At 51.5% G+C, this 27,760-nt stretch overlaps 3 protein-coding genes across 17 annotated transcripts in view; 2 read left to right on the top strand and 1 right to left on the bottom strand.

Moving 5' to 3' along the window:
- The window catches only part of LOC115642642 (zinc finger protein 436-like), a 936,374-nt gene that overhangs the window by 43,889 nt on the left and 864,725 nt on the right, over positions 1-27,760 (bottom strand). The gene's annotated exons all lie outside the window — the stretch shown is intronic.
- On the top strand, positions 3,293-13,079 carry LOC115642666 (zinc finger protein 891-like). Its single transcript, XM_030546374.1, has 4 exons — positions 3,293-3,398; positions 7,377-7,458; positions 12,463-12,589; positions 12,672-13,079. Exons 2-4 carry the CDS (start codon positions 7,378-7,380, stop codon positions 12,899-12,901), a joined length of 438 nt encoding a protein of 145 aa, XP_030402234.1. The 5' UTR covers positions 3,293-3,398; position 7,377; the 3' UTR covers positions 12,902-13,079.
- LOC115642637 (zinc finger protein 3-like) lies at positions 15,274-23,389 on the top strand. Its single transcript, XM_030546290.1, has 3 exons — positions 15,274-15,278; positions 15,597-16,674; positions 23,311-23,389. Exons 2-3 carry the CDS (start codon positions 15,608-15,610, stop codon positions 23,387-23,389), a joined length of 1,146 nt encoding a protein of 381 aa, XP_030402150.1. The 5' UTR covers positions 15,274-15,278; positions 15,597-15,607.

Genomic DNA, 27,760 nt, shown 5'->3' with positions numbered 1-27,760 from the left:
CGGCCTGGTTAACCCCTCAGCTACCACACCAATGCACAGAGAGTGCCAAGCCCTACTGCTATGCGGGGCTGGGGTCGGGTCATACACATTCAGACTGTCCACTCCCGCTGCTACAAACCACTGCGGATTTCCCATTTAGGACATTAGCCGTTACTGACAAGGTTTGTCTGTGTTCTGTATTTTATCTCATTGTTAGGTGTAAGAAGTATAAATTGTTTAATATGTTCAATTAGTTGGTTAATAAGATGTTAATGAAGTAAATCACTGGCTTTAAAATAAGATCCAATATGGAGCATATGAACTATTGACCCCTGGACTCCATCTCTGAGAGGGGACGTGTTTACCATCAGGACACAGGCTCAGACCAGTCCAAAACGCTTTTTCCCACCAAAACCAGCCCTCAGCGTTCCACCTCCTCAGAACTTTTCCCGCCACAAAGGTGATATAAGGACGTGTTCAGCGCCTGCACGGGGCTGTGCACCCCAGCGACGGCCCGTCCACGCTCGGGTCTTCACAGTGCTCCCGAGCTGGAGAGTGAAGACCCCCCTCGGTCCCGCCGTGAGACTGAGGAACAGGAGGCCTGTCACCCCCATTCCTCCCGTCCTGCATTCCTGGTGTCCAGCAGCCCAGAGGGCCTCCCTGCCAGCGACGAAACCCAACCGCCGTCTGGACTCCCCAGTGCTCCTCCTCAACGGCTCTAAATCAGCCGGAGAGTGGAAGGTCCTGGGCGTCGCGCCGGCACGTGGGATCCACTGCACCTGGACAGTGGGGAAAGGTGTTTCCCCCCATTTTCACCTGCAGTGATTTGTCCTTGTGCGGGTGGGAAATGGTTCCCCCGAGTGATTTCTGAACTGGGCAGAGGGTTAATGGGCAGAGGCTGGGGGGGCTCTGAGACAGAGACACCTCTGGGCTGGGCTGAGGGGGCCACTCTCTGCTGGCAACAGAGCGTGGGAAGGGCCAGGAAGGGGGGAGGAGCAAGTGTCCCCCATAGAGAGGGTCCAGCCCCAGGCTGCTACCAGCAGCACATTCCTACCCCAGCCCGGGGGGGGGGGGCTTTCTCCAGCTGGGACCAGCCCCCTGGGCAGCCCCGGGATCTGCCCACACCAGCCCCCTGGGCCGGAGCCCCCCAGTGAGTGAAAGACCCCGGAGGGGGGCACTGGGGCTGGGCAGGAAAATGACTCTGCCCCAGGGAACCTGGGAGAAGCCTCAGAGCTGCCTCAGCCCCAGTGGAGCTGCAGCAGGATCTGTCCCCGGCACCGCTGGGATTTGGGGGGCAGAGACTGGGGCCTGGCAGGGGGGGATCCCCTGTGGTGTGGGAGGAGATGGGGGATGTCAGGCAGGGAGGGGAGTAGCTGGAGTTGTAGGGAGGGGAAGGTCAGTGGGACGCGGGGGGGGGGTGTTGAGCTGTCTCTGTGCAGACAGGAAATTCCTGGGGGGGGGATGGCAGGTGAGCGAAGGCGGGAGGTGAGTTAATTGGATCCTTCTCCTGTTTGTGCCACTTGCCTCTCACCCCTGATACAAATTCTTTTTAGTTCTGCCCCCTTTTCTCTCTCGGTATCTCACACGGGGCTATAAAATCTGGGGCCATTTCCCCCCTTTCCCCTCAAATCATCAGCTCTCCCATCTCCCCCAATTTCCCCCATTCTCCCCATGAGTCTCAAACATCAATTTAAAATCTTCTCTAGCGAGGGGCATTTTCCCACCCATTTTATCTGCAGAGATTTGTCCTTGTTTAGGTGGGAAATTGTTGTCCTGAGTCATTCCCCAAAACATGGCTGCCCCTGGAGAGGGGATGGGATAGCTCTGCGGTTTGAGCCCTGGCCTGCCAAACCCAGTGTTGGGAGCTGACTCCCTGAGGGGGCCATTTGGGGATTTAGTTGGGGATTGGTCCTGCTTTGAGCAGGGGGTTGGACTAGATACCTCCTGAGGTCCCTTCCAACCCTGATATTCTATGAGATGCCTGTTCTCTGCCAGGGCAGGGAAGGGAGGAGCACGTGTTCCCCATGGGGACTGCCAAGACCCCAGTTTCCCAATCCCAATTGTTGCCCCCTAACTACCAACACAGTTGCTCCCAACCATTACTTCCCAGTCACCTGTCCATCCCCCACAGCTGCCCCCTTCTTTTATCCAGGGACATTTCAACTCCCCCTTCCATGCCCTTTTAATCAGCTCCTCAAAGGGCTCCCTGCTGCCCATGGGAATGGTGGGGATGGGGGGAACCATGACTTTGTGTTTATGTATCGGACAGTCGTATAAAATGCAGTCCAACAATCCCCTTTTTCCACTAGTTCGGTAACAGCAATATAAAATCCCCTCAGATCTTGGTGTTTTTCTCTCATGTTATCAAATATGCAGTTTGTGACACATTTTATTTGCAAATCTCAAAGATTCATATAAAATAACCTAAACATTTGCCCCACTTCTCTCTAGTTGTCTATTTCTAATTGAATATGCCCTGAGATTTCCCCCTGTCTCTCTAATTATAAAATACCAAGAAAATCTCAGATTTACACCTTTTCTCAGATTCTTGAACATGGATATAAAATGTTTGCAAATGTTGCTCATTCATTTCCTCTGTATTCATTTATCAAATATTGATGTGAAAAACTCAGATTTTACCTCCTATCAACAACTGATATAAAATGCCTCTGATTTTCCACTTTCCTCTCTATAATTTGCAAAATGGATCCAAAATCTCTCACATTTCCACCCTTTCTCTTTCATTTCTGAACGTTGCTCTCAAAGCTCAGGTTTTGCCTCTTTCTATGTCATTATCAAACATCAGTTAAAAATCTTCTCGGATTTGGGGCTGTTCCCCGTGTTTCTAAATTCCAGCAACTTCTTCCTTCAAGGGAACCTGTTGCCCTGAGTTCTTCTCCATCCTGGATGTTGTAGGGGGTTAAATTGCCCAGAGATCATCTTTCCCATCTCCTTTGCGAATCATTTGTTCCCTCCTTTATCTCTGTTAAAATGTTTGCTGAAGAAAGAGACCAGCCAGATACTTAATACACATCAAAGCCAGAAGCCTCCCCCTGTTTGGGGATCAGTGGTTCCCAGCTGGTAATAGGAGAGCTGGCTGGATCCTTTTCTTTTCTCCAGCTAGCACGGGATGAGGAGGTCACTCTGAGTGTAGTGTGAGTTGAGAAGTATCCCAAACCCCATGGCAAATGGCCTCTGTGAGGGGTTGCTTCCCGCAGTGCTAAGATGCAGCCACTTCTGGGGTAGATCCATGGTGGCCATTATATGCTAGTGACAGGGCATGGACATTTCTTATCTATTTTGTCCCTCCAGGCCTTCCATTCTCCTGTTAAAGAAGCACCCCCCAGGCTCCTTCTGCCTGTGTGATTGGCCAGCAGGGGGTGGTGATAACTTTCTAGCCACTTCTCACACTCTGTGAGGTAACACTGTTGCAGGGGCGGGGAAGGTGTCTGTGTGTGGATATTGCAGCTGAAGGGGGATTGTGGAAGTGGGAGGCCTCTGGGTGGCTGGGCAGGGGGTACCCTAGTCAGGTTGGTGGATTCTGGAAGTTTGGGGTTTCAGGGGGTGGTTGTGATGTGCCCATCCCTGAGGCTATGGATCCTGGAGGTGGATATCGCTGGGGGCCTGTTTGCTGCAGAACAGCAGGGTGGGCGTCTCTTGGGGAGGCAGGACGGGGGTGTTAGGCCTGAATAAAGATATTGCAGACAAAACCAGGTATGCCAACCTGACCAAAGTCAGGCTAACAGAGGTTTTTGGGTAATTCCTGAGTGGAAAACACTGAGAAGCAGCAGCATGTCTCACAAGCGCTGGGAAAAAGTGAGATAAGAGAAAAGCTGCATTCCTGGCATAGTACCAGATGTGCTGTGTTAGGGCAGCTCCTTCGAAGAACTGATAAGAGCCCTAGTTTCCCAGCCTCCTTGTTTTCACTCCCTGGTTTGTTCTTTGTTTGTTTTTAACTCCCCTACATTTCTAACTTTAGGCATGCATGTATACTAAAGGTGTCTAGTTTCTAGTTGTTAAAAGAAGGGGGTGGGTTGCTCCAGTGAATAATTTATGACACGACGGAACTGTCTATATAGGCTTATACTAAGATGTAAAGAGCGGGCTGGTTCTCTCTGGAGATGAGCTGGAGATGATCGGACCTTGCTGGTGTTGCCTGTCTCTCTCGCGGTCAGACAACGAACTTTGCCATCTGGGTTAGAGTCCCGGACAGGGGGTTAGAGGGAGCTTGGTGCTGTGCCAGGGGCTCTGTCTGGGCTTCCCCCACAGATTCCTGGGATCACTGCCATCCCAGTGCACAGAGTGTGTGTGGGAGAATCCCTGGTGCTAGGCCAGAGGGTGCCACTGTAAAACATCAGGGGATCCCGCAGTGGGGAGGAGGGGGTGCCAGGCAAAAGGGCAGGGCAGATCCTTCTGGAGGGCGGGGGAGGGATCCTAGGCAGGCAGTGAGGGACTGAGTTCCCAGTGGGGGTCCCATTTGGGGGGGTCTCTGGCTGTTGGGGTCTCTTGGTGGGGGGAACTCTTTGGGATCTCTTGCCAGGGGGCTCTGAGGGGTATCTGAAGTCCCCGGCCAGGGACTCTGGGGACTGGGTCCCAGGGAATATCTGGGGGGGCTGGCTGGGGCTCTGGGGGCTGCTCCTGACCTTGCTTCTTCTCCCTAGTTAGCTTATGCCAGAATCCTGGCTCCAAGCACTGCCTGACATTCCCTGGCCAGGCCCAGTCACTGTGAGAGCTTTCTATCCACTTATCAAACACTGTGAGGTGAAATCACAGATTTTGCTTTTCTTCCCTCTTGAAAACTGCAGGAAGTTCTGGTTCCATTGGGAAAATGCTTTCTCCCCTCCCCCCCGTCCTTGTTCTCTATCTGGGGGGTGAGGGAGGTGGGAAGGGGGTCAGCACTGCCACATGATTGTCTCTTCCACAGCATTCTGGACTCATTCTTTCTGAAATCTGGTGTCATTGAGACCATTGTTAATCCAGAGTCAGTTTGGAAAGACAAGGAGTGACTCTAGATGGACAGTGGGGCAAATGAGATCAGCAATTCTCCCTGTGAGGAGGGGCTCTCATTAGCTGCTCTCCCCAGAGAGCTAAAGGAGGGAAGCTGCTCAAACGCTCTGTCCCTCTCTGCTCAGGATATTGGGGTTCAGCTTCCTGGGTCAGACACTGCAACCTCCATTGTGATCTGGGAGACCAGGCTTAGCAGCTGCTGCTCCCGCAGCGGGGTTCTGTGCTGGGAAGTGACCTTAATTAAAGCTTCTTCTCTGCCCGGACCAGGGGGTGACTTTCTCTAGCTGGTCCTAGCCCCCTAGAGTCTCCAGGTAACTGAAAGACCTCAGGGAAAGTCCTGGGGTCTGGCAAGAAAGTGACTCTGCACAAACAGCCCCTCCTCATTTCTCCTCCCATTAGCAATTGCCATGAGAAAATCCAGCCATGGAAGAGCAAAACCCCCAGGAATGGGACTTTTGCAGCCAGAGGGGCAGGGAGAGAGGACAGGGGAAGGGGAGACTGAAAGGGGCAGTGGGAGAAATGAGTAGGGGGAGAGATTTCCAGCTCTCTTGTCCACCCAGACACATGTATTGCTGCATCCCTGGGCAGAACCACTTTCCAGTGAACAAAACAAGGATCAGACAGAGGAAAATCCAGTTCCTGACTCCATATTCCCCCTGCTGGGGTGTGGCTGCTGTGGGGTCAGTGTCTGAGGGAATCCCCCACAGTGACTCCTTTGGTTCTGCTCTTTTCTAGCCTTGTGTTCAGAGACTTTGTTATGGGATGGGGGGAGGGAGAAGGAAGGTTAAAAATGTCTCTGTGGGCTTAGCCTGGCAGGAGGGGCCAGGTCTACATTGTAATAAATAGATTGAGCATTTCCCAGTGTCATAAGCAGATAAGTAAGAGTTAATAGAACAGAAGTACTTCGTATCTCTTTTGCCTGTAAAGGGTTAACAAATTCAGTGAGCCTAGCTGTCACCTGACCAGAGGACCAATCAGGGGACAGTATACTTTCAAATCTTAAGGGAGGGAAGTTTTTGTGTGTGCTGTTAGTTTTTGGTTGTTGTTCTCGCTGAGTTCTGAGAGTGACCAGGCGTGCAACCAATCTCTCTGATACAGGCTTTTATAAGTTCAAAATAGTAAGTACTAGGTAGATGAGGCGAGTTAGGCTTATGTTTGTTTTCTTTATTTGCAAATGTGCATTTGGCTGGAAGAAGTTCAATTGTGTATTTGGCTGGAAGGACCTGTAACATATTTCATCTTAAAATTACAAAGATAATTTTTACTGTTTTTCCTTCTTTAATTAAAAGCTTTACTTGTTTAAAAAGCTGATTTTTTTTTCTGGTGAGACCCCAGGGGACTGGGTCTGGATCCACCAGGGAATTGGTGTGGAGAAAGGAGGAAAGGGGGAGAGAAAGATTAATTTTCTCTCTGTGTTAGGATTACTTTCTCTCTCAGGGAGAGTCTGGGAGGAGGAAAGAGAAGGACAGGGGGAAGGTGAATTTTCCTCTCTGTTTTGTGATTCAAGGAGTTTGAATCACAGTGATCTTCCAGGGTAACCCAGGGAGGGGAAGCCTGGGAGAGGCAACGGTGGGGGAAAGGGTTTACTTTCCTTGTGTTAAGATCCAGAGGATCTGGGTCTTGGGGTTCCCTGGGCAAGGTTTTGGGGGGGACCAGAGTGTACCAGGCACTGGAATTCCTGGCTGGTGGCAGCGCTACAAATACTAAGCTGGTAATTAAGCTTAGAGGAATTCGTGCTGGTACCCCATCTTTTGGACGCTAAGGTTCAGAGTGGGGAATTATACCATGACACCCAGCATGGCAGAATCTAGGGTGACTGTCTGCAGGGAAAGGGCCTGGGGGAATTGTGATGTCAAATTAACTAAAACTGGTTCTGAAACACCTACAACTGCCCTTCTCCCCCAGACAGGCTGCATGTGGAAGAAGGGAAAGAATTGACAAGGATTTGTAGAGGATCTTAATGCATGTCAGTTTGTTAACAAGAGTTAGGCTAATTGTAACCCTAATGATGTGAGACTTGTAGAAGCGAGGATTGTGTGAGGCGAGCAGAAAAGAACTGTGTGAGAAGTTATTACGACCTTGCACTTATAATTAAATACGTAGGCTGGCGCCCAGAAGCTGAGAAAAATAAGATAGCAGGATGGCCTATGCATAAACAAAATGCATCTGTTGCTCATCATTGTCTGTAATATTGCTTGCTATTGTCTGTAACAAAGGTATAAATGCTTGCTGTAATTGTTTACCTGTGGAGAGACCTGTCCAGGACTGGGGCAACCCAGTGTCCTAGGGCACTCCCTCCCTCAATTAATATTGCTTGAGAAATAATAAAGTATTTGATTTTGCTGCACCCAAACTAAAAGCGAGAACTGCGTTTTTCTCTGACACTGCAGAATGACGTCCATGTTTTGCTCCAGCTCATCCCAGCCTGGCATGGGACAGGGAAGAGAAATGGCTGCAGTGGAGCCAACTCAGGTAGAGATTATTGAGGGGTTGCTGGTGGGTTCCTGCTGGAGGAGAGGGAGAGCAAATACACCGGAAGGGGAAAGATTGCACAGTCTGGTTTGGAGGCTGGAGCGGGGCAGGAAATTCACAGCGTGGGGAAAGGAGGAGGCCAGGGTGTGGCAAACCTGCTGGGAGTTATTTAATAAGTGGCCTAGATTCTAGGAACAGACCCAGGAGGTTGAGAGGTGGAAATGCCCTAATTTGTGAAGAAAGAAAATAACCCACCTACATGGAGCTAGTCAAACTGACCAGACTCCTAGTGCTGGAGCCTGACCTCACTAACCAGCAGCTGCTGTGAGATATGAAGGGGGCACCCATGAGTCAGGCTTATTGGAGCTGCCTCTCCCTTCATATCCCGCTCCTCACAATGAGGAGGTTATTGGGCTTCCTACCAGGGAGCTTTCCCTGGACCCTGCTAGGGGCTCCACCTCCTGTATCAGCCGGTGGCTAGTAGGTGTGTGATGGATCTGCTGGGAGAGACAAGGCGCTCTCTCTTCATCCCCTCACCTTGATATTTGCTGGATACGCTGAGTGGGGTCGGGATGGGACTCTGTTGAGTGGAATCCACCCAGAGTTTCCATTTGATTCGCTCATCTCTGCCACAAATAGTGGGGCTGTGAGTGGGGAAAGAGGTCCTGAGTGTTGGACTCTTGCTATTTCAGGGGCCGGTGACCTTTGAGGAGGTGGCTGTGTATTTCACCAGGGAAGAGTGGGCTCTGCTGGACCCTGCTCAGAGAGCCCTCTACTGGGATGTCATGCAGGAGAACTATGAGACTGTGACCTCGCTGGGTAAGGGTTCCTGTCCCCTCTGTTCTTGGAAGGGGAAATGAAGAGATATGGTTCACGCCAGCCCCACAATGCCACCTCTACTCTGTCCTGTTTCAGCATCACCCCAATATGCCAGTGACACACACACACACATTACCAGAGGCCCTCCCCTGCTGCAGAACACTTTGGGAACAGAGCACAGGAGCCGTATCGCACAGCGTCAAATATCTCCTGTTTGCTCAAGTGAAACTGGGGGTTAGGTCTGGCATAACTGTCCCATACCCCTAATCATTTTTGTTGCCCTTTTCTGAACCTTTTCCATTTCCAATATATCTCTTTTTGAGATGGGGTGACAACATCTGCATGCAGTATTCAAGATGTGGGTGTATCATGGATTTATTTGCTGTTTTTACAAATATGATCTATGATATATTCTGTCATATCTATCCCTTTCTTAATTATTTCCTACATTGTTCACTTTTTTTCACTGCTGCTGCACATTGAGTGGATGTTTTCAGAGAACTATCCACAGAGACTCCAAGATCCATCTCTTGAGTGGAAACAACTAATTTAGACCCCATCATTTTGTATGTATAGTTGGGATTGTGTTTTCCAATGGGCTGCACTATGTGCTATCCTGTCATCTAGCACTGCTGAGATCCTGCATTCAGTAATATCCCTGCCCTTTCTATTCCCTTTCTCCACTGAACCCCACCAGCCCATGCTTCCTGTTCCCAGCTTCCCCAGGACTCTCGCACTGTCTCTGAACCTCTCTGTCAGCAAGAAGCAGTGCCAGGGACACTTGCCCTCTGTCTGGAGTCTTCGATTTCTGGGACGTGGATTTACTTTCTCTGTGTTGTAAGAGGCTCTGTCATAATGAGTATCTGTGACATTATCCAGAGTACAACCTGGACTGTTAAATAGCTGTATCCCCTCAGTTCTCCAACCTGGGGTGCCTTTTCCACTGTTTTCCTGCGAGAACAGCCCCTCTTGGCCAATTAGCACACAGTCTCCAGCATGTAACTCACTCCCAGCTACATAGTGTTGAGTGCTGCTAGACAGCCACTCATGAATTACACCTCAGGAGAAAACCAGAAAATTCTCAAGTGCACAGCTTTCCCCCAGAAATGTACGTCTTGCACTGTCCAGCACGCTACTGAACAACACAAGCTCATATCAAATATTTGATTTCATCAGTGGAAAATGACATGCACCAGCTTGTTATCCCAAACGGAGTTTCCAACATACTTTAATCCAAACACACTGGTTAAATGAACAATAAACCAAGATTGTTAACTACCCAAAACTAAAACTAGGCCCAGCCGATGAAAGGGGCACTCCCAGGAGAGACTGTATAAAGGCTGGAACATGAAACACCTTTGTAAACCTGAGACAGCTGCCTTGGGGACAATGACAGGGGGAATCCCCAGAAGTGACTCCTTTGTTTCTGCTCTTCTCTGGCCTCTGATTGTTCCTTTCAAAGTGGAGTACTTTGCACTTGTCCCTACTGAATTTCATCCTATTTACTTCAGATCATTTCTCCGGTTTGTCCAGATCATTTTGAATTTTAATCCAATCCTCCAAAGCACTTACAACCCCTCCCAGCTTGGTGTTGTCCGCAAACTTGATACGTGTAACAGACAGACTGTTACGGGAGGGTTTCAGCATGTGTCAGAGGGTTAGACCCTGGTGGGAGGGCACTAGGCCTGTACTGGAACAACGTCACTCTGTGCTTCACAGTGTGCCAGAACCTAGAATGTGCATTAGCAGGGGAAAACCTGGGGGAAATCGGCTTGTGGAATGGACAAAAGCCTAGTCTGAATTCTCACACGTTGCCCTTTTCACCCCGGCAGGCCAGAGAATAACATCCATGTTTCGCTGCAGATCATCTCGTCATCCCAGGGGCAAGGAAATGGCTTCAATGGAGCTGGCTCAGGTAAGAGATTATCAGGGAGGTGGTGGTGGGCTCTGCTTGGAGGTTGAGGAGCAGTAAATACATAGGAGGGTGGGAATTGTTAGAGGTGGTGGGAAGCAGGAAATATCTCGGGTGGAGAAAGGGAGGGGACAGGATGTGACAAAGCTGCTGAGACTTGTGTAATGTAGGGCGTGATGGGTTGTCACCCCCAGGGCGCAGTCTGGGGAGCTTCTGGGAACTGCTGTGTCCTCTGACCCTCAAGCTGGGCTGGCCCTTCTCACACTGCTTTGCTGGAGATTTCGCCAGCCTCTCCAGGCCCTGTTATCACCCAACAGGATAGCAGGTGGCGCCATGCACCCAAATAAGCTACCTGAGTGCTTTACCTAAGCCACTCAAGGAGAGAGAGAAGACAAGAGCCAATTTTCCAGCTCCCGAACCTTGTAGTATAAATCCAGAATTATACCATTTTGTAGTGCACAGGGATCTCTATAATGTAAGCTCATTAATATAGTTCCCCTTCCCCTCGATATGGGACAGATATACACAACAAGCTTGTGCTAACCAAGCTCAGATTTTCCTCAGACACTTCACTAAAAATACTCTGGTTAAGATAAAGCATAAAACAAGTTTATTAACTGCAGAAAGATAGATTAAGTGATTATAAGTGATAACAAACAGATCAAAGCAGATTATTTAGCAAATAACCAAAACTCAGACTAAGCCTAACATAGTAGATGGATAGAATTTGAATTAGCAATTTCTCACTCTGACTGATGCTACAAGCAGTCCCCTAAGTTTCCACACACAAGCTAGAAATCTCTTGATCCTGGGAGCAGCACTTCCCCCACTTCAGTTTTTGTTTCTCAGGTGTTTCCAGGAGTTCTCTTGTGCGGGGAATGAGGCCAAGAGCTGATGTCACACCCCACCTTACGTAGCTTTTCCACATGGCGGGAACCTTTTGTTCCAAACTCAGTTCCCAGTCCAGTTTGTGGAAAAATACAGGTTCTAAAATGGAGTTTAGTGTCATGTGGTCTTGTCACAAGCCCTGCTGAGTCATAGTAGCCATGACTCCTAGGCTGGCTGAAACATTCAGAGAAAGGCTAAGCTCTTCCACAGTCTATTGTCTTTATTGATGAGCCATCAGCCCTGTCTGGCTTCTTCATTGTTGTACCTGAAAGGCTCGTTGTGGGTGTTACCCAGCATAAGCACATTTGAAATACAGATACAGAGTCAATATCCATAACATCAGATACGAACATGGTATGTGCACACAAATAGGATAATCATATTCAGCAAGTCAGAACTTTTCCAGTGACACCACACATGATGCATCTTATACAAAATACATCATAATTATGTCCTAATCATATTATAACCATACCACTATGATGAATATAGGGGGGTAGTGTCAGATAGGACCTAATTTCAAGGCACAGGAGTTGGGAATGGAACTTCCCCTCTTTGTGGAACAGGAAATAACCCTCCAACCAGGGCTGGGACAACTTCCCAGACTCCCAGTGATGGAGCCTGAATCTACTGGCACTTCATTAGTTACCACCAGCCCCAATCTTTGTGGCAACTGCAAACTTTATCAGTGATGATTTTAACTCTCTTCTAGGTCATGGATTAGAATGTTAAATAGCACAGGGCCAAGAACCAATCCCTGCAGGAACCTGCTAGAAAGAAAGCCACTCGACGGTGGTTCCCCAGTTACTATCAGAGTTTTTAATCTATTTAATATATGCCATGTTTATTTTGTATCATTCTAGTTTTTTAAGTTAAAATATTGTACTGATCAAGTCATATCCCTTACAGAAGTTTAGGTATATTACATCAATACTATTAGTTGCAACCAAACTTTTGATCTCATCCGTTAGTTTGATAGGCTCTATTTTCTCTAAACCTTTGTTAATGGGCACTACAATTCTGACCTTCTAACTTCTATTCTTTACTATTGACTTCCTTTCTTCCATATATTTTATTTGGAGAGTGCTGGGATTCCTACCAGGGAGCCACCAGCAGGGTCCAGAGACAGCCCTATCTCCTATATTAAGCTCTGGCTAGTAGCTATGTGATAAATGTGAAGACCCTGCCTCTGTCTGTCAGCTGGGAGACACAAAGGTTCTCTCTTTCTACCCTCTGAGGCCTCCTGGCTGCTGTAAGCAAGGTGGGGTGGGACTCTGTTAACATGTGCCTCCCGGAGCTTCCTTTTCCCTGGTGCTGCTGTTCCGTGAATAGTGGGGTTGTGAGTGGGGCAGCAGGTACTGAGTGTTGGACTCTTGCTCTTTCAGGTGCCGGTGACCTTCGAGGAGGTGGCTGTGTATTTCACCAGAGAAGAGTGGACTCTGCTGGACCCCACTCAGAGAGCCCTCTACTGGGATGTCATGCAGCAGAACTGCAAGAATGTGACCTTGCTGGGTAAGGATTCCTGTCCCATCTCTTCTTGGAAGGGGAAATGAAGAGTGAAGGTTCATACCACCTCCAGTCTGTCCTGTTGCAGTATCACCCCAATATGCCAGTGACACACACACACTACCAGAGACCCTCCCATGCTGCATAACACTTTGGGAACAGAGCACAGGAGCAGTATCACACAATGTCAAATATCTCCTCTTTACTCAAGTAAAACTGGGGGTTAGGTCCAGCATAATGAATAGAAGCTTCCTACCCCCGGTCTTCTCTCAATCCCTGAGCCTTCTCTACCCAAACCAGAATGTGCTTGGGGTGTAACAAGCAGGAGGCTGGAGTCACAGCTGCCGGTCCAGGGTTACTTATCATACAGACACTCAATGCGTCCTTGAATGCTGGCTGGGAGTATCCAGACAGGGTAGCTCCAGCAGCAGAACACTGAATCTCACCCAGGATTACAGATGACACAACTCCTCACTGATCTGGATTGCACTCCAGCATGTGAAAATGGCCAAAGTTGGTAGTGACATTTCTTGAGACATGGAGAGTCTTGCTCCCATATCATCAGGTGTAATAACAATAACAGGAAAGGCCGAATATGGAAAACTGATTGTTTAGCTTGCTTTTGACCTGCGTCATATTTTGCAATATATTCCAAATAAGGTAATTAATGTGCAACCTATGTGTCATTGTTTATGGTTTTAAGCTGTAAAAGGCTTGTATGATTTTTAGCTCAGGGGGTCAGTATTCCAATAGCTGTTGCCCCCTGCGCACTTTTATCCAAGAAAAGAGCCTCAGGCTGAGCTGATTCAAATTTATTCCTGTGGTCATTTTCCACAACAGCTTCAAGAGGTCCCTGTGATGCAATGTAAATGTCTTCTTCACACCTTCCCCCTGCAGGAGAATGGCTTTTTGACCAGCTGTTTGCCTTGCTGTCTCTGAGGAACTGGTCTGTGGGTGTTCCCCAGAGTTGTAACTTTTTCAGATATATCATATTGTAAAATCTCATAACTTTACATACAGTGTTACTACACATTTTAACAGAAGGATAATATTCAGTAGGTTATGCATTTTCAAATGATACCTCACAAGCCATACTGTGTACAAAATTGATCATAATTTTCTAGAAGAGTGAACACAGGGGTATAGACTGACACAGTGTCTGTCTGTGTGTTCCCAGCAGATATGTGGGTATTTCAATCCCTCATAAGCACAGTGTTTGGCATCTTCAAGGACCTGGGGAACTGGTCCTGGGAATTCACTAGTTTACCAAGTGTGAGACTGCATGAAATTGTGAGAGACTTTGGTATTAATAATAAAATAAGAATATAATCTGATAAAATTGCAATGAATCATGCTAGGTATGCCATGTAAGGTGTCAGTGAAAATGTTATGATTTGCCAAGTATGATAATTTTTTTTCTATGTTTGTATCACCTTTGTATTGTGAGTTATAGATATGTAGGGTATATCTGTATTTCGAGACTTGTGCAGTGTTTCTGGGTGACACCCCCAGACATATTGGCATCAACATTGCCTAGCCTGTTTGATAGCCCAGTGAGGGTCATCAGCTGTACAATGAGCCCACGGACCAAGGGGATACACCTATTGAGTCAGCAAGACATGCCGGGGTTTGCCTGTGTAATGAGACCTCCAAAGCTTTTCCATGCCATGTGCTATGACGCTTGTGTTTGGGACACAGGAAATACAAGCCACATGGCAAAAGGAATATAAAGCGCAGCTGCATCATCTCCATCTTGTCTTCAATCCCCCTTCCTACCTCTGGAGCAACTTCTCTACAAACTGAACCCTTGAACAAAGGACTGAATGACCCATCCAAGCTGTGAATGTGTTCCAGACAGACTTTCAAGCCACCAACTCACCAATACTGCTAAGAACCTGATATATCCATTTTGGAATGTATCTGACTGCTTTTCCATTTAACTTCTTTCTGTCTTTCTTTCGTTTAAACCTTTAGTTTAGATGCTAAAGAATTGTCTGGAAGGATGGAATTTAACTTCATTCTTTCATTTGTTCTTTCTTCTAAACATTTAGTTGAACTGCTAAAGGATTGGCTGACAGCATGGTATTTTGGATGAGATCCAAACCTATAGTGACTGGGTAATGTGGCTGATCTTCCACCCACCCACTTCCTGGATCCAATTAGGATCACTCTCCTGCTGCCCTCTGGCCATACTGTATCACAGTGAGCAGAGTTTTTAAATAACCTCTCACTGTACCGGACCTAGTTGCTGATTAGGAGTCAGAGAACTGTCATGCAATAACAAGATTCTTTTTTCAGAATCTCGTTAACCAGTGTGTGGGATCAGAAGCACAATTTGTGAGTGGTCAGTGAGTTTAACTTCAGTGTTAACCACCAGTTTGGGGAGCATCTGCTCTCCCTTTTCAGCCTTCTCTGACCTTGGCATTTACAGTGAGGACTGCCCCAGGCACACCAGGTCACACTAAGCCCTGAAGATAAATTAATAGAATGTTTTTTATGATCAAGTTTTATGAAATCAACTGAACTCCTTTGTTTTCTTTCATCTGAGCAGGGTTTCTGGTTTTCCAACGTGATATGATCTCCCAGCTGGAACCAGGGGAAGAGCCATGGGTCCCAGAGCTCCAGGGTTCAGAGGAAAGAGAGATCCTGAGATCTCCCCGCACAGATGAGGAAACATTAAACCAAGTCAGAATCTGTAAGTGCCTGAAGGAAACATCTGGGATGCCCTACAAAGTTCTTGGGAAGTCTCTCAGTTCATTATTGTCCGTAGCAGGAGTCGCATCCGCAGGGTAAATATAGCTCAAGGCTTCCTATAGATCCTAGCAGACACCGGCCAGTAGCTTTCTCCCTTCCCCCTGTGAAGTTGGATGGGATGTGAAGGCTGAATTGATCCCCTCCTCTCTCCTGTTGGAGGGAGCTGAGTCCCTGATTTTTATTTGACCTCTCTCCAGCACTTGTTTTGGTTTGGCCTTCCCCTTTCCATCCCTGTTTGAAGTTTCTGTCTCTATCACAGCAGGTGATGCAATGACGTGTGAAAAAGAGGAGCAGAATTCTCAGCAGGGAAATGTTGAGCAAGTGGATAAACACAGAGCATTATCGAAAAGAATGAAAAGGAATGTGTCCAGCAGTCATGAGCAGGGAAGATCCTGTGAGGTTCAGCACAGGCCAGAAAAAGAGCAGGGAAACCAGCCAGAGGAGAAAATGGATAAATTTATTTCCTGTCAGGGAACTCAGAAGGGCCTTAAGGAAACCAGAATACAGCAGGAAATATGCAGGGAAAAGCAAAAAAATACATGTGCTGAGTGTGGGAAAACCTTCACTTACAGATCAGGCCTTTCTCAACATCAGAGAATCCACACAGGGGAGAGGCCCTATGAATGCCGTGAGTGTGGAAAACTCTTCACTCAAAGATCAGCCCTTATTAGGCATCAGAGAATCCACACAGGGGAGAGGCCCTGTGAATGCAGAGAGTGCGGGAAAACATTCAGTCGCAGCTCGCACCTTATTCGGCATCAAAGAATCCACACGCAGGAGGGGTCCTATGAATGCAGTGAGTGCGGGAAAACCTTCAGTCGCAGCTCGCACCTTATTGGGCATCAGAGAATCCACACAGGGGAGAGATCCTGTGAATGCAGTGAGTGTGGGAAAACCTTCAATCACAGCTCACACCTTATTCGCCATCAGAAAATCCACACAGGAGAGAGGCCCTATGAATGCCGTGAGTGCGGGAAAACCTTCAATCGCAGCTCGCACCTTATTGGGCATCAGACAATCCACACAGGGGAGAGGCCCTATGTATGCCATGAGTGCGGGAAAACCTTCAGTCGCAGCTCTCACCTTATTCGGCATCAGAGAATCCACACAAGCGAGAGGCCCAGCGAATGCCGTCAGCAGGCCTGCACAGCTAGTAAAGCGGCAAGGGCCACAACACTCCAAAGAGAACAGCTGAGGGCAAAGACCCCCCGGGCCCGCAGAAACACCCCCTACTCAGGACCTCCCAGTCCGGCGGAAACACCCCGCCCAGCCCTGCAGAAACAAACCCTCCTTCCCCAGTGCCGCCCCACCAAAACAGCTGTGGGTCAAAAAGGAAGGTTGGGGTGGGGAGGTGTTACTTGATGTTAAATCAACCAGGGACTCCCAGCTGAAGAGGTGGCTGGGAGCCCTCAGGGTCAAATTAAGGGGCCTGGGGCTCTGACGACTGGGGGAACCCGGAGCTTTTCAGGGCTGGGGCAGGGATTTAAAGGTCCCAGAGCTCCTGCTGCTGAGGGGAGCCTGAGCCCTTGAAATCCCAGCCCCACTCCATCCGCTGGAGCTGCCGCCGGGATTCAAAGGGCTCTGTGCTGCCTGCAGCCACAGGGATCCCTGAGCCCTTTAAATCTCAGCTGCTGCCGGGATTCAAAGGGCTCTGGGCTGCCCGTGGCGGTGGGGAGCCCTGAGACCTTTAAATCTCAGCTGCGGCCGGGAATCTCTGCGAGCAGCCCAGAGCCCTTTGAATCCCGGCCGTGGCTGGCAGGGCCGGCTTTAGGAAGTGTGGGGCCCAATTTGAACATTTTTGGCTGGGCCCCGCAGGGATGACTGGGAAAAAAAAAGCCGTTCAGTTCTTAGCAACCAGTTCCCTATAAAAAGTTCTGCCACAGTATGTATTTTTTGTACCAGTAGGGTTACCATACATCCGTATTTTCCTCCTGGATGGCGATTTAAGAACCAAAAAGCCTGACATGTCTGGGAAAGTACAGATGTATGTTAACCCTACCTAAAGTTATTTTTTAAAAAGATGGGTCTGAACTAGAAATGAGCTCTGCCACTCCCTGAGGGTGTGCTAGGGTGCACATGTGTGGGTCCCAGCTTCTCCCTGCCCATCTCATTGAAGCAGGTGTGCAGGGTTACTTCCCTGGGAACTGCAGGGCACCAGTGGACATGGGGCTGGCTGGAGGTGGGGGGTGAGGATGCGGGAGGTAGAGTCTGGCTGCAGGCTGGGCAAGGAGTGTGGGGCAGGCTGGAGACGGGGTGTGGGGTGGGCTGGCTGGCTTCAGGCAGGGCCACAGGGAGGGTGCGGCATGGGTTGGCAGGGCTGGAGACAAAGGAGTGCGGGACTGGCTGGCTTCAGGCAGAGGGGTGCGGCAGGGGTTGGCTGGAGACAGGGCAGGGGGTACAGGGCTGGTGCGGGCAGGGCAGGCAGTGTGGCAGGGGCTGGCTGGAGACAGGGAAGGGGGTGCAGGGCTGGCTGGAGACGGGTTGGTGCAGGGCTGAAGGCAAGGCAGGGGGTGCGGGGCTGGCTGGAAACGGGCTGGCTGCAGGCAGGAACTGGTGCAAGCAGGGCAGGAGGTGCAGGGCTGTTGCGGGCAGGGGGTGCAGCAGGGGCTGGCTGGGGACGGGCTAGCTGCAGGCAGGGCAGGGGGTGCAGGTACAGGGGGTACAGCCCATCCTCTATGGTGAGTGCCCCCTCCTCCCCCCTCTCCCACCAGGGTAGCAGCAGTAGCCTGGGGCTCGGGGGCTATTTAAAGGGCCTGGGGAGCCCCTGCTTCCACTGCCACAGCTCTGTAAATAGCCGCGGGAACCCTGGGGAAGCGGCGGGGCTCCAGCAGCTATTTAAAGGGCCGGGGAGGTAGAAGCAATGGGAGTCCTTGACTTTTTAAATAGCCCCCAGAGCCCCGCAGCCCTACCCCAGGGCTCCAGCAGCAGGGCTCTAGTGGCAATTTAAAGGGCCTGGGGCTCCAGCCCCTGCTGGGAGCCCCAGGCCTTTTAAATTGCCCCCTGGGGAAGCTGGGCCACCATGGTACAGCGTACTGGCTTTTGCCAGTACACGGTACTGGGGCTTGGGCATGGGGCTCTCTTAGGAGCGAGGCCGATTCAGGGGAATTGGTTGAATTGGCCTAAAGCCGGCCCTGGCGGCTGGGATTTAAAGAGCTCTGAGCTCCCCGCCCGCCCAGAGCCCTATAAATCCTGGCCGAGGCTGAGATTTAAAGAGCTCTGGGCTCCCCACTGCTGCAGGCAGCTCAGAGCCTTTTGAATCCCGGCCGTGGCTGAACTTTAAAGGGCTCTGGATTCCCCGCAGATGTGGGCAGCCCAGAGCCCTTTGATTCCCGGCTGCGGGCCGCACAGTAAGGCTTCACAGGCCGCATTTGGCCTGTGGGCCGTATGTTGTGCAGGCCTGGCATGGAGGGGCAAAATAGGTAAGAAATGTCCGTGGCCTGTCACTAGCAAATAGTAGCCACCATGGATCCTCCCAGAGGTGGCTACATCTTAGCACTGCAGGAATCAACCTTTCACAGAGACCATTTGTCTTGGGGTTTGGGATACTTCTCAAGCCATGCTGCACTCAGAGTGACCCCCTCATCCCGTGCCAGCTGGAGAAAAGAAAAGGGTCCAGCCAACTCTCCCATTACCAGCTGCGAACCACTGATCCCCAGACAGGGGGAGGCCTCTGGCTTTGATGTGTATTAAATATTTGGCTGGTCTCTTTCTTTGGCAAACATCTAAAAGAGGGAACAAATGATTCTCAAAGGAGAGGGGAAAGACAATCACTGGGAAATTTAATCCCCTGCAACATCCAGGATGGAGAGCGACTCAGGGCAACAGGTTCTCCCCAAGGAAGAAGTTGTTGGGATTTAGAAACATAAGGAACAGCCTAAAACTCGAGAGGATTTTTAATTGACATTTGATGATGACACAGAGGGAAAACCTGAGCTTTCAGATCACTGTTCAGCAATGAAAGAAAGGGTGGAAATCAGAGATTTTGGATCCATTTTGCAAATTATAGAGAGGAAAGTGGAAAATCAGAAGGATTTTATATCAGTTGTTGATAAGAGGTAAAACCTGAGTGTTTCACATGAATACTTTATAAATGAATAAAGAGGAAATGGGCAACATTTGCAAACATTTTATGTTCGAGAATCTGAGAAAAGGTGTAAATCTGAGATTTTCTTAGTATTTTATAATTAGAGACAGGAAAATCTCAGGGCATATTCAATTAGAAATAGACAACTAGAGAGAAGTGGGGCAAATGTTTAGGTTATTTTATTTGAATCTTTGAGATTTGCAAAGAAATTGTGTCACAAACTGCATATTTGATAACATGAGAGAAAACCACCAAGATCTGAGGGGAGAGTCTCTTTCCTGCCAGGGCCCAGTGCTCCCTCCCCCTCCTCCTCCCCCTCCACCATCCGGGGTCTCTCACTCACTGGGGGCTCCAGGCTGGGGCTGCCCAGGGGGCAGGTCCCAGCTGGAGAACCCCCCGCCCCCAGCCAGGATAGGAATGTGCTACTGGTAGCAGCCTGGGGCTGGACCCTCTCTATGGGGGACACTTGCTCCCCCCTCCCCTTCCTGGGCCTTCCCACGCCCTGTTGCCAGCAGAGAGTGGCCCCCCTAGCCCAGCCCAGAGATGTCCCTGTCTCAGGGCACCCCCAGCCTCTGCCTATTAATCCTCTTCCCAGTTCAGAAATCACTCGGGGGAACCATTTCCCACCTACACAAGGACAAATCACTGCAGGTGAAAATGGGTGGAAACACCCCAAACCTGAGATTTGAACTGGCCATTGGCAAAGGGGAGAGAAAATGGGGCACAATCGGGGGAGGGGAACAGGGAACTTCTCAGGGATTTGAGGGAAGGGGGGGTCACCCTGGGTGTTGCTCATTGTTCTCTAGGGAGAAAGGGGGCAGGACAGGAGAGGAGGGGGGGTCCCCACGGGAGGGGGCAGTGGTAAATCCGAGGGGATCTCAGCCCCCCCTTTCTCTCCCCGCTCCTCAGGGGTCACTTGCTCTTCTCCCCCCCGGCCATGTCCGGCTGCACAGACATTTTCCATCCATCCCTTTCCCAGGTCTCCCCCCTCCGCAGCCCCCGCCCGACCCCACACAGGGGCTGCTAGGTGTAATGCATTTTCAGTAGGGGTTTCTCCCCTACTAATGCTGGGGTGTCCTTCTCCTATAGGTTAGTCTACTAATGATCTCATCTTGGTGCAATGTGTGTCAGTTCATTGCCATGGCACTCGTGTGCTCAGACATCTGAGGATGCTCTAGAAAAACTCCTTGAGTGAGGTGATCCACAGGGAGTAGCTCAAACCTCCAAAGTGCCTGGCCAGGGGCAGGACATTGGCACAGCAAGGGAGGGGTGTGGCAGTGACATCATAAAGGCCTTTTGCAGGACCTCACACTATTGGTCAAAGACTATTGGTGAGCAGGTGGTGACCTCACAGAGAGATGCTGACATCAGCCAGGCAGGAGAGGGGTGAGGGGCCAGGGAAACCTCAGAGACCCCTGTGGCTTTGCTTCAGCAAGTCTACTTCTCCAGGTCTCTCTTTGAGGACTGAGAGAGTATTCGGGTTCACGGCCATGAGTGCCAGGAGGAACCTCTTTCCAGTTTTCTCCTTCCCTTGTAGTGATTTTACTAGAAAACAGCCGTCCCTGTTTAGAAGGTAAGAGCCTCCTGGAGGTTTGAAACCTGTTCAGTCTAGTCCATCTGGTGACAATTGAATTCTAGGCATGGAAAACACGAAATTAAGGAGGCAGAATTTTATTCCGCACTTGGGATTTTGTCCCTTAGAATCATGGGGACATTAAGGTTTGTCCTTTTTGTTTCACCTTTTCCTCCATCCACCTGTCCCTCCCTCCTTTCTATTCATCTCTTCTTTTGTCCTTTCTCCTGTTCCCCTCCCAACACCAGGATGAGTGTGTGTGTGTGTGTGTTGCGGGGGAGTGCTCTGCAGCTCTCACTGTGGGAGTTCCACCCAAAAATGTGAGGCTGAAATAGTGCTCGGGCAGTCAGGGCTGGATTAACCTTTTGTGGGCCCTGGCACCAAACATATTTGTGGGCCCCAGTGTAGTCACTGTGGGCTCCGAGTGTGGGCCTGGTGGGGCAGTGCCATTGGTGCCATCGTATACCCAGTACTGAACCTCAGAGACATTTTTCATTTTGATCACACACCTCTCCATGACTATATGCATTGCCATACACAGCTCCCTCAGCCCCCAAGTTTTCTTATTGAGCTGTACACCCATGTGGGTTTACCAGTCTTCACAGTGAGCAGAACTTTCCTAGTGACCAAGGAAACTCCCCACAGATTTATCTCCTTCCTCATTCAGACCTTCTCTGTCCATGTCTCCAGTACCCCTCCATGTCACCAGTCACTGCATGTGGTCCTAGTCTCAGCTCAAAGTCCTAAAGCCAGCAGACACCTGATCAGTTCTGACAGATCCCTCCCTCAGCCCCCATCCTGCCATGTGAGCAAGCCACCTGCAAACACCATTTCCCCAAAGTGAGGACTTAGCCCTTGGGAATCTGAAGACACCAGCCTCTCTCCCTCTGCTCCCATCTACATGCTAGTGTGCTACCTGGTCACCACCACCTCTCCCCATACTTGTTTCCTTTCTACTTTGGAAATGCTCCCAACCAGCTGGAAGCTCCCTCTGCAAGCCTGACCTGCTCCCTCCTTCCCTGCTCCCCCGACATTCCTTTCCTGCTGGTGACCTCTGTTCCTTGAGGTTAACTCCAGTGTCTTTAGCTGCTCTAGCTTAATGGCCCCAGGAGTCACAGAGCCACTTGTAGCTTCTCTGGCTACAGCCATGGGGCAACTGCCAGAGGCCAGCCTTAGACAGCTGCAGCTACTAGCTGTGACATTATTCATATAAACTGGGACCATATAGAACATGGGTTGCAACCAAGGTCCTGTAGTGGCACCAAATCCTAGGTAAAGGGGGTCATATAAGGTGTCTAAGACCAAGTTATGAGTTACTGGTTATGATTATGCTGTCTGTATGTCTGTATCATGTTGTAGTTGAAGTTATAAGTATTGGTTCTTCTTCGAGTGATTGCTCATATCCATTCCAGGTAGGTGTGCGCGCTGTGCGTGCACATTTGCCGGAAACTTTTTTACCCTAGCAACTCCAGTGGGCCGGCAGGTCGCCCCCTAGAGTGGCGCCACTATGGCACTTGATATATACCCCTGCTGGCCCGCCCGCTCCTCAGTTCCTTCTTACTGCCATGTCGGTTCCTGGAACTGTGGAGTGCGGCTTGCTGTCCTCCACGTCCCTAGCTCTCCCTTGTACACTGTTCGTAGTTGTAGTTGTAAATAGTTTCAAAAACAGTTTAAAGTAGTTAGTTGTTTATTGTATATAGTTGTAGAACTTATTCGCGGGTGGGCCGTTGCCCTTCCCGGTGCCCGGCGCTGGGCTCATGCCTGGTTCACCAGGCTACAAGCAGTGCTTGGCATGCAAGAAGCCGATGTCAACTAGCGATCCCCACGACGCGTGCCTCAAGTGCCTGGGGAAATCGCACATCATTGAGAAGTATCATATATGCAAGGCCTTTAAGCCTCGCACAAAGAAGGAGAGGGATCAAAGACTCCGCGCTCTCCTAATGGAAGCGGCACTGACTCCGGTACCGGCAGCGCAACCGGCCACTTCTACTCCAGCACTGGACCGCGCCGGCAGCAGCAAGACTCCCCGGCACCGTCCATCCCCGGCACCGGGAGCCGATCCAAGACCCTCGACGTCTGCAACACCATCTAGGCAGGCTCGAGTGGAACGCCCGGCACCTACCTTGGCCGCGGCACCGCCTGCAGGGCTGCTGTCGACTCCGGGCCCGGAAGGTCCGTCGAGTCCGGCCCCTCCTAGCTCCCCCTTGAGATCGGGGGTCGAGCTGTTAGTCCCATCTATGCCGGAGACCTTCACCTTGGCACGGGACTTGATAGTGCTCACTGAGCCATCGCAGCCTCAAACCATGGTGCCCCCAGGGCGGGTAACCTCCAGAGGCAAGCCTATGCTGAGAGCGCCATCTCCGGAGTCCAGGCACCGATCGCCCTGGAGACGTGAACGCTAGCGCTCTGGGCGCCGCTCGCAGTCCCGGCACCGTTCTCCTCGGCGGTACCGGTCGCACTCGTGGCGCCAATCAGCATCTGCACGGTCCCGGTCTGGCTCCTCTTGCCACCGGCACCGAGACTCTAGGAGCCGTTCACCTCGGCATTCAGCTCCTCGGTCGACCTCCCAGCACTGAGCTGGTGGTAGGTCCCGGTCCCGGTCGACCTCCCGGCACCGCGTTGGTGGCAGGTCCCGGTCCCCAGTGCCATCCCGGCACCGCGCTGAACGCAGATCACGTTCAATCTCTCGGCACCGACCTTGAGGCAGATCCCGATCCGGATCCCGGCACCGACTACCACACCATTCCCGGTCCCGATCCCGGCACCGGTACAACTCATGGTACCGATGCTCGGCACCGAGGAGATCGTCGGCGTTGGTATATAGAGAGCTCTATCAAACTGGCTCGGCGCCTCTATGGCCTTCAAGGGAACCATCCGTGTCCTCTCAGGCGGAGTGTGCCTATACGCTGGGGCAGGACAGACATGCGGCCCTGTTTCAGGCCCCTCCACCTCAAGAACGAGGGCCTCAGCAGTGGGGGTTTTGGATCCCCTGGGCGTACCGCCGAGCCCAGGGTCCACAACATATCACTCCCTCCCTGCGGTGGAATGCAGGCCACCAGAGGCAACGGTGTCTCAACCCCCTCCCTCCCCGGAAGCGGAGGACAGGTCCAGCCACCAGGACCCAGAGCTCCCTCCAGAGACGGAGGTGCAGCCCCAGACAGAACCCCCCGTGGACGCTTTGCTGCCAGGGGTCTCCTCGTCGTCTTCCCCTGATGAGGCAGTGGCAGGTACCTCGTCCTCCAGCCCTCCCCCTCTAGATCTTAGGGCACATCAGGACCTCCTCAGGCGCGTGGCACAGAACCTGGACATTCAAGCAGAGGTGGTCTCTGAAATCGAGGACCCGGTGGTGAGCATCCTCTCCGCTGATGCACCTACCAGAGTGGCCCTGCCTTTCATCAAGACTATTCAGGCCAACGCCACCACTATCTGGCAGTCACCGGCCTCCATCCCTCCAACCGCTCAAGGAGTGGAAAGAAAGTACATGGCCCCCTCTAAGGGCTATGAATACTTACACGTTCACCCGACACCCTGCTCCCTTGTGGTCCAGTCAGTGAACGACAGGGAGCGCCATGGTCAAGAGGCCCCGGCACCCAAGTCTAAGGAGGCGAGGCGGATGGACCTCCTGGGCCGTAAGGTCTATTCAGCGGGGGCGCTACAGCTCAGGGTCTCGAACCAGCAGGCCCTCCTTAGCCGCTACTCTTTTAACTCCTGGGTAGCGGCGGGCAAATTTGCAGAGCTGTTACCGCAGGATGCGCATCAGGAATTTACCACCATTCTTGATGAGGGCAAAAAGGTAGCGAGGACCTCGCTACAAGCCTCCTTAGATGCTGCGGACTCAGCCGCTCGGACCCTCGCCTCAGGGCTTACGATGCGCCGCATTTCCTGGCTCCAGGTCTCTGGCCTTCCGCCAGAGCTCCAGCATACTATCCAGGACCTCCCCTTCGAAGGCCAGGGCCTGTTTTCTGATAAGACAGACCCCAGACTAAAGGACCTTAAAGACAATAGGGTCATCATAAGGTCTTTGGGGATGCATACACCTGCGACGCAGCGCAGGCCCTTCTGGCAGCAGAACCAACAGCAGCAGCGTCGCCGTATCCTCAGTTCCGTCCGCGACAGGACCTTAATAGGCGCCGCGGCAGGAACAATAGACGCAGACAGTCCGGTGGCCAAACGGGGCAAAACCAAGGCTCCGCCAAGGCCCCACCTGGACCCAAGCCTTCATTTTGAAGGTGCGCCCGAGGGTGCAGTACCAGTTTCCCCTTCGGATCCTTCCCCGCAGTTTTCCAACTGTCTTTCATTTTTCCTCCAGGCGTGGACCCAAATAACATCAGACCGTTGGGTCTTGCGCACTGTGTAGGCCGGTTATCGCCTGCAGTTTTCATCGCCCCCCCCTCCCACCGCCCACCCTCGTCCCTCTTCAGGGACCCCTCTCACGAGCAATTCCTCCATCAGGAGGTGCAGACGCTCCTCGTCAAGGGAGCCATAGAGGAGGTTCCAGAAAGCGAGAAGGGCAAGGGGTTTTATTCCCGCTACTTTCTAATCCCCAAGTCCAAGGGGGGCCTCAGGCCTATCCTCGACCTGCGGGAACTCAACAAGTATATGGTGAAGTTGAAGTTCCGTATGATATCCCTTGGGACCATCATCCCATCCCTGGATCCTGGAGACTGGTACTCCGCCCTCGACATGCAGGATGCTTACTTCTATATCGCCATATCCCCCCAGCACAGGCGTTTCCTTCGCTTTGTGGTCGACCGCCAACATTATCAATTTGCGGTCTTCCCGTTTGGCCTCTCTACGGCCCTGAGGGTGTTCATGAAATGCATGGCAGTCGTCGTCGCATACCTTCGGCGCGGCCGCATTCACGTGTTCCCCTACCTCGACGACTGGCTGGTCCGGGGCACATTGGAGATGCAGGTCCGCGACCACGTCCACAGGATCAGCAGCCTCTTTGCTGCCCTAGGCCTCGTGATCAACGTGGACAAGTCTACTCTGCTCCCCACGCAGAGGATAGAGTTCATCGGGGCCGTTCTGGACTCTACCCTGGCCAGGGCTTTGCTACCCTTGCCCAGGTTCCAGTCGCTATCGGCCATCATTCTGCGCTTGCAGGCGGCCCTGCTGACCTCTGTAAGAACATGTCTGGCCCTCCTGGGACATATGGCGGCCTGTACGTTCGTGACAGCGTATGCCCGACTCCGCATGAGGCCTCTTCAATCTTGGCTCATCGTGCAGTACCGGCCAACCAGACATTCGTTGGACACAGTTGTCACTGTCCCCCAAAGGGAACTGGACTCCCTTCGGTGGTGGCTGGACCAGTCCGTAGTCTGTGCGGGGCTCCTGTTCCATCCGCCCCAACCCTCGGCATCCCTGACGACGGACGCCTCAGATCTGGGCTGGGGGGCACACAGCAGCTCTTGGAGAACTCAGGGCCTGTGGACCCCTCAGGAGCTGGACCTCCACATCAACATACGGGAGTTGAGAGCGGTCCGTCTTGCTTGTCAAGTGTTCGTCCATCACCTTCAAGGTCATTGTGTCGCGGTGTTCACCGACAACACGACGACCATGTTCTACATCAACAAGCAGGGCGGCACTAGGTCCTCTCCCCTATGTCACGAGGCGATGCGACTCTGGGAGTTTTGTATAGCCCATGCCATTCACCTTTCCGCCTCCTATCTCCCGGGAGTACGAAACACTGTAGCGGATCGACTGAGCATGTCCTTCTGCTCGCACGAGTGGTCCCTCTGCCCGGACGTCGCCCTCTCACTCTTCCAGAGGTGGGGTCATCCCCAGATGGACCTCTTCACATCCAAGGAGAACAGGAAATGTCAGACATTCTGCTCCTTTCAGGGTCGGGAGCCCGGATCGATAGCGGATGCCTTCCTGATCCCATGGGCGACCCATCTGTTTTACGCGTTCCTTCCCTTTCCGCTGGTACACAGGGTCCTCCTCAAGGTGCGCAGAGACAGAGCTTGCATGATTCTGATAGCTCCAGCGTGGGCCAGGCAACATTGGTACCCCATGTTGCTGGACTTCTCAGTAGCCAGCCCAGTTGCCCTGCCCCTTCATCTGGACCTGATCACCCAGGACCACGGCAGGCTCTGTCACCCGGACCTTCGGTCTCTGCACCTTACGGCATGGCTCCTGCGTGGTTGACCGGCTCTGAGTTACGCTGCTCTACCCTGGTTCGGGTGGTTCTCCTGGGCAGTAGGAAGCCTTCCACCAGGGCTACTTACTCGGCTAAGTGGAAGCGTTTTTCCTGTTGGTGTTCGGAGAAAGGTTTTCTCCCTACGGAGGTTCCCATCACCACTATTCTGGACTACATCTGGTCCCTCAAGGCTCAGGGTCTGGCATTATCGTCCCTTCATGTCCACCTAGCGGCTATCTCCACGTTTCATCCCGGAGGGGACGGACGTTCCGTCTTCTCCCACCCTATGGTGGCCAGGTTCCTGAAGGGGCTTGAACGTCTCTATCCACAGGTCCATCCTCCTGCCCCTTCATGGGATCTCAACCTGGTCCTAACTCGGCTCATGGGCCCTCCATTTGAGCCGTTAGCGACTTGCTCCCTGCTCTACCTCTCATGGAAGACCGCCTTCCTAGTGGCCATCACCTCAGCTAGGCGGATGTCGGAACTACGGGCCCTCACAGTAGATCCCCTGTATACGGTCTTCCATAAAGACAAGGTGAGGCTGAGACCACACCCTGCCTTTCTACCCAAGGTGGTCTCAGCTTTTCACATTAACCAGGAGATCTTCCTCCCCATCTTTTTCCC

This window comes from Gopherus evgoodei, unplaced genomic scaffold, assembly GCF_007399415.2.
Source record: "Gopherus evgoodei ecotype Sinaloan lineage unplaced genomic scaffold, rGopEvg1_v1.p scaffold_43_arrow_ctg1, whole genome shotgun sequence".
NCBI lineage: Eukaryota > Metazoa > Chordata > Testudines > Testudinidae > Gopherus > Gopherus evgoodei.
Note: the sequence above shows the minus strand (reverse complement) of the source record. Positions and strands in the feature narration are given on the sequence as shown.